Source organism: Alosa sapidissima, chromosome 17, assembly GCF_018492685.1.
Source record: "Alosa sapidissima isolate fAloSap1 chromosome 17, fAloSap1.pri, whole genome shotgun sequence".
Taxonomy (NCBI): Eukaryota; Metazoa; Chordata; class Actinopteri; order Clupeiformes; family Clupeidae; genus Alosa; species Alosa sapidissima.
This window is the reverse complement of record NC_055973.1, coordinates 10669860-10686849: the sequence shown is the minus strand read 5'-3', so window position 1 is coordinate 10686849 and position 16990 is coordinate 10669860. Positions and strand designations below refer to the sequence as shown.

Sequence of the window (16990 nt, the reverse complement as noted above, 5' to 3'; positions counted from 1 at the left end):
GAGGTAAGGTAAGGAGAGAAGGAAAGAGATGGAGAGTGTGAGGAAGTGTACCTGTATGTGTGAGGATGTGTGTGTGTGTGTGTGTGCGCGCTCATACGTTGCTGGTGTCTGTTTTAGGAGAGTGTTTTCCTCGCACCTCTGGGCGAGTGAGCAGTAAGCCGCAGGGCCACATTAAAGAGCGGGAGACAGATTGGCACCTGTAATTATCCCTGCTCATCCAGCCATGCACTCGTTCCGCTGCCAAGCAACAGCTGGCTCTGACACACACACACACACACACACACACACACACACACACACACACACACACACACACTCACTCACTTTCTTTCTCACACATACAGTCCCAACACAGGCATTCTCCTTCTCAAGAATGGACACTTACAATTGCACGCACATACGTAAACACGCGCAAACATATATTTCACAGAGATCACCTGCACGTCATAAACAGCAAGCAGTATCGACAGTACTAGCAAGTATCCTAGCAGTATCCTAGCAAGAAGCTCACATGCAAAACAGATGAGAGAGGATGGGTGAGCTTTATAGACACACAGCACTAAAGAGCATAACTTTTAACAACCCCTGTCCCACTGACACTTCAAAACTAGGGCACCTCAAATTAAATATATTGAGGCATGGATTGACTGGGTCAATCTCAGTGTAGCATTACTCCCATTCCATGCACCATCGTTTTAGTATAATTTAAAGACCTATAAGAAACATTCAATTATTACCAGATCCATTTTCCTAAGCATAGAACACATAAGGAGACACATACAGTATATTACACACTAAGTTAACAATAAGTTTAATATGATTCCTTTTTCCTTATAGTGTTTCAGCATTAATGGCCAGTGAGGAACCATAAAGATAGAGCTATCTACAGTGGCAGAGTCTGTGGAGGACAATAGCAGCAGAGAGGGGTATGAATGAGTAAAGCTATCAGAGCGCTTGGGGACAGTTTCAGGGCTGGCAGAGTGGGCCTGGCTGATTATCCGGTCCACAGATGCTGGCATTTCTAGAGCAACCATTTTCTCTTGCCGGCTTGCTCAGTGAGTGGGATTGCAAGAAAAAAGCATAAGGCTGCATGCTGTTGTTTTGCGTTTGTGTGTGTGTCTGTGTGTGTGTTTGTGTGTGTGTGTGTGTGTGTGTGTGTGTGTGTGTGTGTGTGTGTGTGTGTGTGTGTGTGTGTGTATGTATGATGTGTGTGTGTGTAGGTGTGTGTGTGTGTGTGTGTGTGTGTGTGTGTGTGTGTGTTTGTTTGTTAGTGAGAGAGAGAGAGAGGACATTTGGGAGGGATTTGCTGAATGTGTGTGTTTGATGTATGTGTGTGTGTGTGTGTGTGTTTGTGTGTGTGTGTGTGTGTGTGTGTGTGTGTGTGTGTGTGTGTTTGTTAGTGAGAGAGAGAGAGGACATTTGAGAGGGATTTGCTGAATGTGTGTGTGTGTGTATGATGTATGTGTGTGTGTGTTTGTGTGTGTGAGTGTGTGTGTGTGTGTGTGTGTGTATGGTGTGTGTGTGTGTGTGTGTGTGTGTGTGTGTGTATGGTGTGTGTGTGTGTGTGTGTGTGTGTGTGTGTGTGTGTGTGTGTGTGTGTGTGTTTGTTAGTGTGAGAGAGAGAGAGGACATTTGGGAGGGATTTGCTGAATGTGTGTGTGTGTGATATTAATACATACAGTATGCCGAATGTGAGATGCGCTTGTGTATCTTTAGCTGTTAGTTGAACCAGGACCTACTTTAACGGCTGCAGTCATAAGCAGTCTGGGAGATCTATGAAATTTTGCCTGTTCCTCCCCCTACAGGCTGCTGAGCTAGCACCTGGATGTTAACAGCCTCACTGGAAATCCAGAGCAGGCCATCCATAAAAAGAGTGAGACCTGGAGGGGAGGGCTGAAATGACAAATTAAGCGGCTTGCTCTGACAGAGAGAGATTCTGTTTGACACGTCGAGAGGTAGGCACAAACGTTTTCAAATATGTCACAAATTCAGCTGGAAAATGTAAATGTTAGAGATGTTGGTATTAACTCAGGTAATCCACTCATATAAAAAAATCAAACATTAAAGTCCATAAGTAGATTTATGTGTAAGAGTGGAATGACACAGGAAAAAAGTATTGAACATGCTAAGAAAAAGCAGTACACCAAGGCAAGGAGGGGCAAGGAATAAGGTGGAATCTGTAAGTAGTTGAAGACTAATTATCCCTCCTATCTGTGCAAATTAAGCTGGGTTAGTACATATTGATGGGCTAAAAGGTTTTTCGTTACCAAGGTGACAAGAACCATTTCATGATGGATAAAGGCAAAGAGCTCTCCCAAGACTTCTCACAAGCTCTCACAACCGTATTGTTGCAAAACATATAAATGAACTAGTTAAAACTTCAGAATCTTCCAGTAAGCAGTATTGGGGCCATTATCTGCAACTAGAAGGAACATCACTGCATCATCCACCGGCCATGTAAAGAATCTCCTCACAAGATTTCTGACCAGGGAGTCAGAAGGATAGTCAGGGGAGTAGGCCAAGATCCAGGTTACAGAGAAAGTCATGTGTAATGCACTCCACCGCCATGGCCTATACACGCTCACCCCGCACGACTTCATTACTGAAGAAAAACATGTTGACGCTTGTTTAAAGTTTGCTACACAAAATTTGAATAAGCCTATGAAATATTGAGAGAATGTAGTCTGGTCAGGCGAGAGCAAAATTGAACTTTTTGGATGTAATACTACTACACACCATGTTTGGAGGAGAAATGGCACTATACATCATACCATACCACAACACCATACCATACAAAATACCATACCAACAGTGAGGTTTGGAGATGGAGGCATCGTGGTGTGGGGCTGTCTTTTAATCTCATGTAAGACTGGCAGACTTCATAGAGTTGAAGGAATCACACAAAATCACACCTACAGTAAATACTGCAACTGATTAGTTTTGTCATACAGGAAATGTCTTGAAGCTGTCATTACAAACAAAGACTTTTCCACAAAATATTTAAAAAAATGTCAGTAGGCATGTTCAATACTTTTTCCTGTGTCATTTAACTTTATTACATATAACTCTACTTATGGACTTTAATGTTTGGATTTTTTAAATGCATGGATGAGTTAAAACTAATGTCTGTTGAAAATGTCCTCACAAATAGCCTCACAAATGTTGTTCAACACTTATTTTCCCCGCTGTACAGTGCAGGCTAATATGGGTCCAAACGATCAGTATGCTCTGGGACCCTTTACTCTATCTGATGCCTAAGCTCTGGGCTACAGGGTCCACAGGGGATAGCACCATTTCTGAACTCATTAAGGCACAGCAGTTCAGGTAGTGTCTGAATTTGCCTTGCCCATGAACACTGACTCACTTGGAAAAAGCTATGCAGCCAGGCACACACACACACACACACACACACACACACACACACACACACACACGGAAATGGAAATGACAAAATGGACATGAGCTCTTTATTGAGAAAAATATGAAAGAAACAGAGGAACACCCTCAAGTCAGCTCATCCTTCACAGCTTTTGGTTTTAGAGGCGGCTTGGCTCTGTGCCCAGCAGATGGGACAGCCACACTTCGTTGGCAGGGGAAGAGGACGATGTCCGGCTCAGGCTGCTCCGACAGTGTAACTGCTTTACCTTGCTCTGGGCAGAGGCATCACACCATCAGTTTGAGCACCTTAGGTTTGCCAGCTCACCAAGAACATTTAACAATTTGTATTTTGTTGAGTTTGACTGTTAATATTTATTATTAATATTTTATTAATATTTTAACGTGGAATGGAAATAATTGAATGAAATGAAAATACATCATGTCTTTCATGAAATTACATGGGGTATCCTTCCCTAGTAAAGCATACAAGAAAGAGGACTGAAAGGCTTTTGTTAATTGGTTCTTGCCCTTTGGACTTAGGTGGAGTAGTGAGGTTGAGACGTAAGCCTAATAGCCGTACATTTTTCTCTATCAGACTTGAAAAGGGCTGATAGTTAACATTCAGGTCCATTCACACTGACCTCGGTCAGTAAGATCTTTAAGTAGCCTATTGGCGAAGTTTCTCAGGTGGCAGTTGCTCCACTTATCTCACTCAACACTGACATACAGTACATTTCATACAGAAGAACTTCCTGGGAAAACACATAACTATGTGGGTCAAGTGAGATAACATTAAGATTTCTTGTTAAACTGCATGTTCTCATCTCAGTTTGTGATAGTGGATTTTCCAGTTCTGAAGGCAAGTAAACTACAGATGGTGCCATTGTTTTATAGATTATAAAGAAGTAAAGTATTATCAGAAAGAAGTAATATGCATATAGACACATTATTTAATGGCTTATACATTGAACTGAAACAGAGATAAACGCTTTCCACATTTCTCTGTGAACTGAGGATAGACTGAGGTGGACACAGCGCCCTCTGGTGTCCTATTCATGTAGGCCTGGCTACCACACACTCACCTCAAATAGCAGCATTTTGTTATGTAGCACAATTCAATGCAATTGAAAGGGTTACTTCACTGGTGATTGTCACTACTTGCAAATTTGTCACCAGAGGTTTGCTATGGCTACTGGCTAACTGTGGTGGCAATTCCCTGGTGATTGCCACTACTGGCAAGTTTGTCACAAGTTCACTAGAAGTTTGCCATTATCGGCAAAGTGTGGTGGCAAATCACTGGTGAACACATTTGCCATGAGTGGCAAACTTTTCATTGTTGCCAGAACTTTGGCAAAGTTGTGGCAACATTTTCTAGTTAACTCATTTGTTTGCCACAAATCACCCACAAGTTTGCCGCAAACATTTTGTTTTTGTAAGGGTTTATATCAATTTTGGACTGATATTTAGTATTAAACTCTATATTCTGTAGTATGGTAGGGCAGATGGGTCAGCTTATGTGACAGGAGTCCTAATATTCATGTCACAGACACAAATTATGTCTCTTATGAACATCTACTTTTTCTCAGTGCTCTGAGGAGTGTCCTGTAGGTCTTACCCAAAGCCCAAGATGATGCCTTTAAATGCCTTGTTTTGTGAATATCCAAAGATATTCACTTTACTGTCATAGAGCAGTTACTAAACATCTACAAACATTCCTGCAAACCGGCATTTGTTCAAGTATAATGCATGCTTAGGCAAAAAGAGACAAGACCAGACCACATGGCTGCTTTGTTTGAAATCTGTAACATTATTTTAATGAGTTTCTCAATAAAATTTAGTCACAATACATCTTCTAAAATAAAAAAGAGCAAAGGAGGAAAAAAATAAAAAATATATACTTAAAAAAAAATCATAACATGGCACCCAAACAGTCCCAAGAATCCAGTCAAAGAGGCACTTTTTCCTTTGTCTTCTATTCCATTTTAGCGTGACAAATCACCATTTCTTGTCATCATGACAAGACCCTTGTCTCACACTATTCTCCCAAGAGGGATGTGTGCAGAAAGTTAGGTACCGTTTACCGTTTGTCGTTCTAAGCACAAGGTTGTGCAGATGTGTTGAAAATAATGTCACTTTCCTTCTGGCGGGATCCAACTTGGCATCTGGCTGTTTTGTGCGCTGTAAAAAAATAATAATAAAAGGACCTTCCTACAGCGCTCAGCTCAGAATACATCCCTCGACCAGGACATCTTTATAAAACAAAAAAACAAACAAAACAAAAAACACACAATTCAAGTACACTGAAAGATATTTACATTTTTGCTTTTGTTTACATGACAATTTGTAACAAGCAACGATGCGTTAGTCAGCATACCCAGAAAGCGCATACATTCTTCAACGTAACCTTAGGAAGAATCTGAGCATTGTTTCGTAAGAGAAAAGAGGCCTCTCTCTGAAAGAATAACAGCTTTTCTTTTTTAAAAGTAAAAAAAAAAATCTTCAGTAATAATCTCATGCTCAATCACTTCAGCTCTCGTCAGTCCATTGCTTTGATGTGCTGTGCTTGTGTGTGTGTGTGTATTCTCTCCCAGTCAAGTGTACCTTCTCCACACAAACAAACACACACACACAGACGTACACATGCGACAAACACACCAATGCTGGCTTTCCATATTACTGGGGTTGGTGTGAAAGAGAGAGGGAGAGGTCCTCATTTCATGTCAGTTCCAGGATGAGACCATTCCAGGCAAGGATGCACAAAACACAATAATCCAGTTGCTTTCCTCATAATCCTATACACATATAGATGTATATACAGTTTTATATAATATTTATATAGTCATATATATTTTATAAAAAAAATCTATTGTGCAGTAACTTTAGCTTATCTACATACGTAACTGTACATGGTTTTTACTCATTCTCAAACATACTATGGTACACACATATACATACATACATACATACAGATGCATTAACATACACACACATGTACGCCCATGTCACAGATACTGGTAGAAGCGTGAGCGCACCACCTGCGCTCCAGAGAGTTTGTGCGGATGGGCGTCACCTCCTACACACAGCCCTGCTTTGTTCTTGGCTTGTGGTCCTCCGCCGTTCACCTGCTCTCCCGGTTCCTGTTGGGTGGTGGCGGGGTCGAGGGGGTTCGTCTGGGGGTCAGCGGGGCCGTCGCCGCCGCGACCGTCCCTCTCACGGGTGATCCAGTCCTGAATGGAGAAGTCCTGCGAGCTGCACTTGGGCTGCAGGCGGTCGATGGCGGTCAGCTCGGCGCCGCGCGCCACGCCGCCCTGCTCGCTCCAGTCGTGCATGGCCTGCAGCTGGGCGAAGTCACGCTGGCCGCCCATGGTGTGGCGCCGGCGGAGGCCGCGGCTGCGGAGGCGGCCGGAGCGCCGCGGTGGGTCCGGGGAGCGGCTCCGCTGCTGCTGCTGCTGTTGCGATGAAGAGGAGGAGGAGGAAGAGGCGGCTCCCAGGACGTCATCGGCCGAGCCGCGCAGCCGGAGCCTGAAGCGCTCAGTGAAGCGAATTCGCCAGGCCGACTCGGAGGCACCAGGATTGGCTGAGGAGGAAGACGAGGAGGAAGAGGGGGTGTTGTTGGTCGCCGCGTTGGTGGTGGTGGTCGCGGCAGTGGTGTTGCGCTCGGACTCACTGCGGGACGAGGAGCTCAAGCTGCCGGTGGAGCGGCCCTTCTTCATCACCTCCAGCATGCGAGACAGCCGTTTCCCTGACGACGACGTCAACGATGAGGACTTGGTTCCTCTTCCTGCTAAGCTGCTACCTGCTCCAGCCCCTCCACTGTTGCTGACGCCCAGTCCATCCACAGACGAATCACTGTCTGTCTTCTGCCGCAGGGACCGCCTTCTGGAGAGGGTGTCACACTCAATCAGCCTATGGGAGGGCAGGGAAGGGCGGCCGGTGGGGGTGGCATTGGGACCGCCGGCAGTCGATTGGGCGGGCTGCTGAGAGCTGACCTCAGGTGTAGGGGAGAACACGGATGCTGCTGCCGTTGCCAGTGGCTTCGGTCCGGCGTTGGGGAAGACGGGAAAGTCGCTGTCACTGTCCGTCTCGGCGGGCCGGCCCTCGCTGATGAGCTCACTGCGCTCGTCATCGGCCTCCTCTCCACCGCGGCTGCCGCTCACCGAGCCCACCTCAGGGCTCAGCAGGCTGGACTCGCCGGCCGTCAGGAAGGTGTTGGAGGAGGTGGTCGAGTAGTCGGAGGTGATGGAGCTGACCTCTGCACCGGCTGCTGCCCCGGGGGGTCCTCCAACGCCGAGGAGGGAGGGCTCCAGCCCCCCTGCCGAGGTCGAGAGCCAGCGGCGGGTCCGTCCGCGAGGCACCGAAGCCCCCGAGCTCATGGTGCCCAGGTCGGACGTGGGCTCGTCCAGCTGCGACGAGGACGGGCCGTCCGACAGCGAGGACTTGGGGAGAGCGACCGCTGGGGTGCGGAGGATCGGGGAGGGCGACGGCGACGGCGAGGGGCACGACGAGGCCTGGGAGGGGGGAGCCGAGGTCGAGATCACCCGCTTCTCCCGCAGGAAGAACGAGTTGCGGTGCTCTTTGCGGCTCTTGGGTGTGGTAGTGGAGACAGCCTCCGTGGCTTTCCCGTTCTCCCTCTTCTCCAATCCCCCAACCAGAGGGCTCTTGGCTTGGGGGGCCGGGGAACCTTCCTCAGACACCGCGGGGTCCTGGAGAGTGAAGACCGAGTCCAGGTCCTCGTCGGAGCTACTAGGCTGCTGCTTCTCCTTGTGCTTCTTTCGTTTGCGGCTGGCTGCAGCAAAGATTGAGGAGACCAGCAGCTCGCGGCTGTACTGATCCTTCCCGTAAGCCCAGGAGTTCTGCTGCAGATGGATAGAGAAACAGACAGATAGACAGACAGAAAGGGAAAGAGAAAGAGAGAGCGAGTACAAGCATGAAGAAATGACAGAGAAGAGAAGCACAACAGGATGTGAATTTTAAGAGAGAAAGGGAGAGACAAAAAGATACATTCATTAACAAGTGACATGTGACAATCACATTCTACTTATACATGTATATTATATGTAAAAAGGAAAGGCAATGCTATAGCAAAATAATTTTAAAAGCCCTGGTAGCTTGGATTACACATAGCAAGCACCCATCTTTCATTTTATATGCTGAACAGTTTCAATATACATTAAAACGACCAGTGAGCTCTTTCAAACTCAGTAAACTGCATTTCATTGGAAAAATAAAGAAGTAAAAATACTGTAAACTGATTACAGTGAAAACATACTGTAAAGCAGGGAGCTTTCTTTTGAGAACAGAATTTTTGGTACAAATAGAAATAATTCCAAATAAACATAAATCTAAACAAAATCCATGATGCTTAATAACCCTTACATTCCCTTACATACAGTATATTAAAGAATCTCCTTCAGTTCCCAGTTTCAGATAGTATAGGATTATAAATACCACACATATTAGTGTCACTTATCCAACGCCAAGCGCCTCCATAAAGCACCATCATGGACTCCTTGGTACCTGGTACCGTTTGGTAAGACCTCATGACAGTAGTACCCAATAAAGCAAGTCTACTGCATGACAACCACTTATGGAGGCAGCCTTAACAGCAGCATCATCAGCAGTAGTAGCAGAAGCAGTAACATGTTTTAAGCAGCACCGCATGATTGGAATGTACTGTGCACATTCAGTCAATGAAGGAGCTGGATGAGAGACAGCATACTGGTGACAATGAAGCACAACCTCCCTGCCACATGCCAAACACAACCAGTGTCACAGGCATGGAAATGACGCATAAAACAATAAAAAATCAAATCCTCCGAGTTTTCAGGGATTTAGGACTGAGAGGCCCATCAGTAAGAACTTCATTGATTTGTCTCTTTTGTTGATGTTGCAACTCACTAACTTTTATGTGTGTCTCTTGCCACTGAGCACAAGCCCTAAGTGGGAAGCATGAGGGAGTCTTGGCAGCAAATGGAGCTGGACTGCACCTACCTCAGCCGTGGCCCCACAGTCAGAGAGAATAGGAGAGGAGAGGAGAGGAGGAGGGAGGAGAGGAGAGCAGGGGGAATTGGAGGCTGCAAAAACTCACCTTGGATTTAGTTGAGTCACTAGTGGGTGAATCTGTGAGGGGAGAGAAGAGACAAAATGTCAGATCAGTTGAAAAGCTTGAGAAAAAAAATCAACAAACTAATGTGTGAGTGGAGAGAGAGAGACAGAGCGAGACAGAGAGAGAGAAAGAGTGACAGGTAGAGAAAGTGAGAGAAACATGAAAGAGAGAGAACCACAGGAAATGGCAGATCCAGCCAATCACCATGAAAAGACACAACTGAGCATGACAGGTGAATGAGCAAGAAGTGAAACACAGAGGAAGAGGGAGATGACAGGACAGGATAGGCTAGGATGACAGGTGCATGTCACAAAAACAGCTATACGGAGAGCAAAACGAGCTCATGCAGACGTGACAGGGTTGATGTGTGTGGTGATCTCTGTGTTACACTCAGATCCAACAGCAGGGGGTGCTGTTTACCCAGCGCCAACAACACAAGGCTTATTCAAAACCCTCTTCAGCAATGACGCAATGGCAAAGTGCTGACAGGACACCTCTGCCAAACCATAAACTCAACACCATAATCATGTGAGTGGGATGGTGGTCTAACCCAGTGGAAGTCTAACCCATTCTCAAGGGGATGCTGAGTGCAACTTTGATGAGGAGGAGACAAGAGAAGGCAGGCAAACGAACGAATGAACAAACGAACGAACGAACGAACGTACCAACAAACGAATGTCACACAACAACGAGGATGACGAGGGTGAGAATACGGACAATGAGGAAGGTCATGCTGTCTGAGCCTGTTCTTCTCTTCCACAAGCTCTGAGATGAAGTAGTCATGTGGGGAATGTTTAGATCATCATGATACTATCATGGCTGTGTCCATCTCTAATGTCCAATGATAGCTAGCTATCATTGTTAAAAAGCTTATTATGTTTATTCAATGACATGTAATATGTTATTTGAAGTTCTCATAGACTAATGAACACTGGAACACTGGACTTCCACATGACCTTAACATGAGGAAGAGAAATGTGTGAAGAGAGAGAGAGAGAGTGTGTGTGTGTGTGTGTGTGTGTGTGTGTGTGTGTGTGTGTGTGTGTGTGTGTGTGTGTGTGTGTGTGTGCGTGTGTGTGTATGTGTATGAAGGTCAGAGTACTGTATGCTAGGTATAAATAAAGGAATGGAGATGAGGGATGACGTGGTGATTGGGTGCTGCATCCACTGATGGCTCAGGTACGGACAGAAAAAGTGGTCATGGAACAAACCAAGGCCAGACATGACAGGGGGGGTCAAAGAGGGGCTAGCTAAGAGCTGAAGACAAACAGCTACAGGAGAGAAAAGAAACGCCAGTGAGGACGACAAAAGGAGTCAATCTCAGGACAAATCCGTCCACTGCAGCTGTTTCTGAGGTCTCCAAGGGCAAAGCTTGCAATTTTAGTGTAAATTTCTATTTGCTTTGTCTTGTTTTTCTTTAGCAAAGTCAAGCCAAGCCCCCCTACAAACACCCCTTTTGAAAGTGAGAGGATGGTGAAGTCTGCGAGCGCACAACCATGAGGTGGTGTTTTTTTTGGTGCAAAAAAAATTGTTTGTGTTTTGTTTTGTCAGTTGTTGTTGAAGACCATACCATGCTATCTCTCCTCTCGGGCGGGCTTCAGAGAGGGAAGCAGAGACATCGAAGAGAGTCTTTCAGACAGTAGCACTGCTCTGGGGCAGCCACAGACAAGGCAATAGAAACACAACGCACACCAGACATATCAGCACAGACACCCACGCCTCTCTCCAAGTAGTACCCACGTGACCCGCATGCCACGCTTTCGGGCTGTGCCTGTCTCCTCCTCTCCTCTCCTCATGTCTGGCTTCTGCTTGCCACACTTTGCATCACAATTTTTTTCCTCTCTCATTTTGTCTTGCTCTCTCTCTCTCTTTTTCTCACATCCTGGCTGGCTCGCCAAGGCCCCTCAGAGGAAGCGAGGGTTGCGGCAGACCAGGCAGCTACAGTGCGGACAGCAGTCTTCCTTCTTCCGACAGTTCCAGCTGTCCATCACTGACATTATAGAGTCCATCAGTGACATCATGGTGTGGTAGACGCCTCCCACTTGTCCTGTGTCAAGATCAGTATGTGTGAGTCTGGGAATGCCACTAGGAGACGCGACAGAGGGGCGCTAGAGACAGAAGGATCACAAGATTGGCTTGATGGGGTTGCTTTTGTGTGGTGGTGGTTGTTGTTGCTGTTGTAGTTGTTGTTTGTGCTTGGTTGGGATAAGATAACATGCTGTGTTAGTGGCAACAGGAGCGTTGACCAAGATACACAGACAGACAGACAGAAAGACACACAGCCCAGCAGATATGGAGAACAGAGGAAAAACACTTGTAACAAAAGAGATAGACAGAGAAAAAAGAAAGAGAAAGACAGAAAAAAGAGAGGGACTGAAAAAATACCACTGAGAACTCAAGATATAAAAAGCCAGAAAAAATTGAATACTAGCAAAACAATAGACAAACATCAAATAAAATAAATCTCCCAAACAAGGCAAACTATTTCCAAATGAGGAGCATAATCAGTGTGTTGTCACAAAATAGCTTGAAATAGCATTTGAAATAGTTTGCATTCAAAAAGCAAATCTGACATCAGCTTACAGGTACAATATGATCAAAGCCACAGCAAGTTGTGCTGAACTCAAGGTGAAGCAGCATGGTGGAAAACTAGCAGCTCTGAGACGGCATCATCTACTCACATTCCTCTGCATGTGGCCCAGCCTCACAATAGTCCAACTCCACTAACCAGAGCCCAAAGCCCGCTTACCCAGGAAAAGAGAAAGAGAGGGGGGAGGGAGTGAGGGCTCTGCCCCACAGGGAGGCTCTATTCCTGGGCACACGTTACCTGAGACGTCCCCAGGAGAGGGGCCCGTCCTGCCGATGTTGGTCAGCAGGTGGTTGATGTTGGGCACGGGCTGGGACTCCACGGCATTCTCCTGCTGTACCGTTGTCTACAGGGAAGGTGGAGAGAGCGAGAGAGAGAGAGAGTCGTTAAAGGGAGAGGGATAGCGAACAAGAGGGAGCACCAGAATAGCGGCACAGGACAACATAGGGCAAGCTAAACTAAATACTACTGTGGGGAAAGGGAATTAAAGACAAAGAGATTTGGAAGATGAGAGAGAGCAAGTTGTTAGCTATGAGACTGAATTAGTCTGAGAGCAAAGGAAATGTGATCCACACGTTTAGGAAGTAGGGAAAGTTAAGTCGTGGACAGAAGACCATGAGCAGAGGAGTGAGTGAGGGAAGGAGGGATGATGAAGTTTGAAAAGGAGAGAGCCTCATGAAATTGCAACAGTGCCAATACCCACCACAGGTTCCTCCGAGCTGTCATCAGTAAAGAACCAGTCGTACTGCAAGATCAAAAAACAAAGAGCAACTCTGTTACTCCCCATACACCAGAGCCCCAAAGATGGCACCAAACACACAGAAGTTTGATCCTCAGTGAGGATCCTCCCTAACTCGAGGGGCACGGTTCTCCCAAAGCACAGCAGTGAACCAGAGGGCAAACCACGCTAGGCTTCTGGGACAGCATAGTGCATCATTACTTCAATTTGTCAGTGTTTGTGTGTATACAGTATGTGTATGTGTGGGAGACAGACAAAGAGAGAGAGAGAGAGTGTGTGTGTGTGTGTGTGTGTGTGTGTGTGGGAAAGAGAGAAAAACAAGGAAGATTGACTGTGAGCATGCATTTGTTTGTTTGGGCTTCTGCGGTGGTCTTAGGGCTGCATTAGGGCTTGTGTGGTGGGAGGATGTGTGTTTACATGTTTCAATTGCGTCTGTGTGTTTGAGTGTCAGAGGTGGTCTCACGTTTTGGATGAGGGTCTCCACGATCTTGTAATGGTCTGGCATGTGCGTGACCATGTGCGTCATGTTGTCGTCTGACGTGCGAACCAGAGTCGGGCCGAATACGATGGCCAGGTTACGGGGCTCCATCTGGACAGAAAACACACACACACACACACACAGAAATTTACACTATGAGAACGATGACAAGTCACACACTCTCACTGTATAAGCAGTAGTGATCGAGTGTACTAATCAAACTGTACACTCTCAATAAATATACATAGAAAACACGTGAACAGAGATTGGCCAGTCAATAGGTGTTCACCTTGTTCTTCTCTGAGTTGTCTGCCACGGTCTTGAGGTGAGCAGAGAGGAACTTGAGGGTCTCATAGTGGTGATCTGGCAGCTCGTGCAGCTAAGAGAGGAGAACGGTGTTTCCATTAAACGTGTTAAACCACAGGTCTAACATCAGCTGTCACGCACTGACTGTCTCTGTGGTTTCGCTCCAAAACTAGAAAGACCATGCTGAGAAACTGATCCTAGAACAGTCAAATCTTGGAATGCTCCATGTCAGTGGAACTCACCAGTCTCTTCAGGACCTTTAGCCTCTCCGTTGGGTCCTCTATTCGATTGGCATCAATGAAGTCAGCATACCTTTCTACAGAGAGAAGGCCAGATAGAGGGAGAAGTGAGATGGTGAAAAGGAAACAGTCTGGACAAAAGTAGCCTACAAAGCCTTCAAATTCTGAGTTTATAACGGAGTGCGATTGCACTGTGCAGCAACTAGATGGATGGCCACCGCATTTAATAACACTACTCTCAGCATGGATCATAAATCACACACACACACACACACACACACACACACACACACACACACACACACACACACACACACACACACACACACATCATCCATCAGGAGACTTGCCATTTGTAAAAAGAGGCTCAGGAAGTTTCCGGAAGAATGACTTGAGTAAACTGCTGATCACGTTCAGATCTCTCCATTTCTGCCAAATTAAAAAAGGGGCAAATTACATGAGTGACAGGCAGAAAATGCACTATTGCAAAAGTCTTGTACAGGACAGAGAGAGGGAGAGAGAGAAAGAGAGAGAAAGAGAGAGAAAGAGAGAAAGAGAGAGAGAAAGAGATAGAGAGAGAAAGAGAGAGAGCAAAAGAGAGAGATGAGTCATACCAATAAAACTTATTTGAATTTAAGAATGAGATAGAGTGAGGGGTAGAGCAAGACAAAAAGGAGAGAGAGAGAAGGTGAGAGAGAGAGAGGAAAGGAGAAGAAAAGGAATGAGTATCTTACGTCATCCTGGACGTCGATGTCGCCCATGCCCTTGTTGTTGAGCTCTTCCTGCATGTTGGAGATGGCTGCGTTGTTGCCAGGCACCCGGTAGATGCCTGTGTACTCCAGCCCTCGCTCCTCCACCAGCTTACAGCACACTTCCACTATTAGGGGTACAAACTGCACACACACACACACACACACACACACACACACACACACACACACACACACACACAGCTTGAGTAACACACATCAAGAGCTGAGGCCAGTAAACTCTAAACTTTATCAGGGACCTACAGTAAGAGGTTAATGTGGAAAGCTGAAGAACGGTGATATGTTTGCTATGGGGAGGAGAGTGCGAAAGTTTGTCTCTCACCCTGTTGTTTTGGGCGGGAGGGCAGTCGTCCAGGCGCACCCCAAACGTCACCCCTGCTGGAGGCTTCTTCTCAAAGGGCCTCCTCATCAGACCCGGGATCCCCTTCCACGTGCCTTTATCTTTGGGTGGGCTCATCTCATCCCCAACTACCCAAAGACACATAAACCATTGGAGCCTGATCTGAATTCAACACGTATGTACAGTCTATTTATATTTTAACAGTAGTTAGTCAAGAAGTCGATGAGTCGATAATTAAAATCACTTATCAGTGATGATGGCAGCATAGCCTAAAAATCTAGATGCATCCTAGCGCCAGCAAATATAATTTGCAGCCAGGGTAGTCTAGCAACTCTCCGTTGGCTTGCGAGCTTGAAAAATGAAACTTCTATCAGGCCAATCACATCGTGTATAGAATCTGCGACAGTTTCGTGTGAATTTCCTGCTACTTGAAAACAAAGAAGATAGATGCTGCTGCTGGAGAACAGCGATCGCGACTCGAGTTCAGCTTTTTTTAAATTGGTAAAAGTTTGATTAACTAGATAACTAGCTCCACTGGTGGGAAAATGCATGGGACTCATAAGTTGTAGCGCTATCCTATTGCATGCAGAGAAAATGTGAAAGACAACCGTTTATCCCCCTCGGATTGAGCAGTGCCTATGGTAAGTTCCCAGACCTTACATCTTGATGTGGGTCTGGCTCTTCAGGCTAATGGCAGCAGTCAACTAGTAGTGAAGAAACTAGGTAAAGGCTAAATGGGCTTGACATTGCGATGTATGGAAGTGCCTGAGACTTGTTCCACAGTGAGATGTACTGTAAGTGTACAGCTGTATTGAAATACAATAAGAACCCGTCTATCGATTACACTTTACTTGACAGGATCGACATAAGAGTGACATGACACTGTCATGAACGTGTCATAAACTATCTAATGATGTAACAGCTGCTGCCAACAGCTTGCACTAACAGTAATGTTAGCATAAGCACTCTACCAGTACATAATGACTAGTCAACTAGTTGACAAATATTATAAAAAAAACTTGTCAACTAGTAAAAATCAGTACTTGTGAAAATCCTAATCTACAGTACAGGTACTTACAGAAAAAAACAGCAAGATGTCCATCTTAACTGATTTGAGCGACAGAATTTGGGTCAGACTGTTTACTGTTCTGGGGCTGGTTTGTGTGAGAGCACAGGGACGGGGGAGGAGGTGTGTACTGTATGTGGGTGGATGGTGGTCTTACCTTTGTGCTCATGTTTGGGGGAGTGGGGGCTCTGGGCTTTGCCGTCTCCCTTACCCCCCCGCAGCGTATGTCTAATGCTCAGAGACTGGCGTGAAGTCTTAGGAGACGGCTCTGACTTACTAGGGGGAGGGCTGCCATGCACACACACACACACACACACACACACACACACACACACACACACACACACACACACACACACACACACACACACATTCAAGAAAGACACAGAAAGACAGATAAGAATAATAGCAATGGTAGTATGAGTAGAGAGTGACGTCTATTCATGTAATATGTACACTGGGGAACCTCCCTGCTGACGGATGTGAGTCCACACAGTGTGTGTGTTTGTGTTTTGTGTTTGTGTGTGTGTGTATTTACGCTTACCTCATCAGGCTGTTGTACTCCTTTATTTTGCGGTTGATGAGGTCTGTGCTGGTGACCGCAGCGTTCTAAAAAGGGAAAACAGAGGGAAGAGGAGAACAGAGGAGAACAAAGAGATGCCCATTAACTCCTAGGGTGAAACACTAGAGCGGAATCCCCTACACACACACACACACACACACACACACACACACACACACACACACACACACACACAGACACACACACACACACACACACAGACACACACATTATGTGTCTCACACACATACACACAGATGAAAAGGAATCCCCACTAACACACCCAAAACCTGAAAGAGCCTCCACCTAACTCCTTCCTATTGAATGACACGATAGTAGCCTGACTGAGCTGAAAGGATGAGGCCAGAGGCTAGGTGTGTGTGTGTGTGTGTGTGTGTGTCTGGAGACGGGCTCTCCCT

General features: G+C 46.1%; 1 protein-coding gene and 1 long non-coding RNA gene across 8 annotated transcripts in view; one reads left to right on the top strand and one right to left on the bottom strand.

The window, feature by feature from the left end:
- Window positions 1–2191: 2191 nt before the first annotated feature.
- On the top strand, window positions 2192–3871 carry LOC121687914. The gene is made up of 3 exons (XR_006024448.1): window positions 2192–2271; window positions 2939–2942; window positions 3861–3871. It is a non-coding gene; the product is annotated as an uncharacterized LOC121687914 (long non-coding RNA).
- A 1294-nt stretch (window positions 3872–5165) lies between these two features.
- The window catches only part of LOC121688156 (rho GTPase-activating protein 21-like), a 98513-nt gene continuing 86688 nt past the window's right edge, over window positions 5166–16990 (bottom strand). For 5 of the 7 annotated variants that reach the window (XM_042067566.1, XM_042067564.1, XM_042067561.1 and 2 more), the window contains 12 exons: window positions 16554–16618; window positions 16167–16297; window positions 14926–15071; window positions 14568–14726; window positions 14184–14262; window positions 13837–13910; window positions 13578–13667; window positions 13274–13399; window positions 12775–12816; window positions 12312–12417; window positions 9467–9498; window positions 5166–8234 (listed from right to left, as the gene is read on the bottom strand). In XM_042067566.1, coding sequence (XP_041923500.1) covers window positions 6381–8234; window positions 9467–9498; window positions 12312–12417; window positions 12775–12816; window positions 13274–13399; window positions 13578–13667; window positions 13837–13910; window positions 14184–14262; window positions 14568–14726; window positions 14926–15071; window positions 16167–16297; window positions 16554–16618 — 2904 coding nt within the window. In that variant the 3' untranslated portion in view covers window positions 5166–6380. The remainder of the gene's footprint in view (window positions 8235–9466; window positions 9499–12311; window positions 12418–12774; window positions 12817–13273; window positions 13400–13577; window positions 13668–13836; window positions 13911–14183; window positions 14263–14567; window positions 14727–14925; window positions 15072–16166; window positions 16298–16553; window positions 16619–16990) is intronic. The other 2 variants (XM_042067562.1, XM_042067568.1) reach the window with 1 other exon arrangement.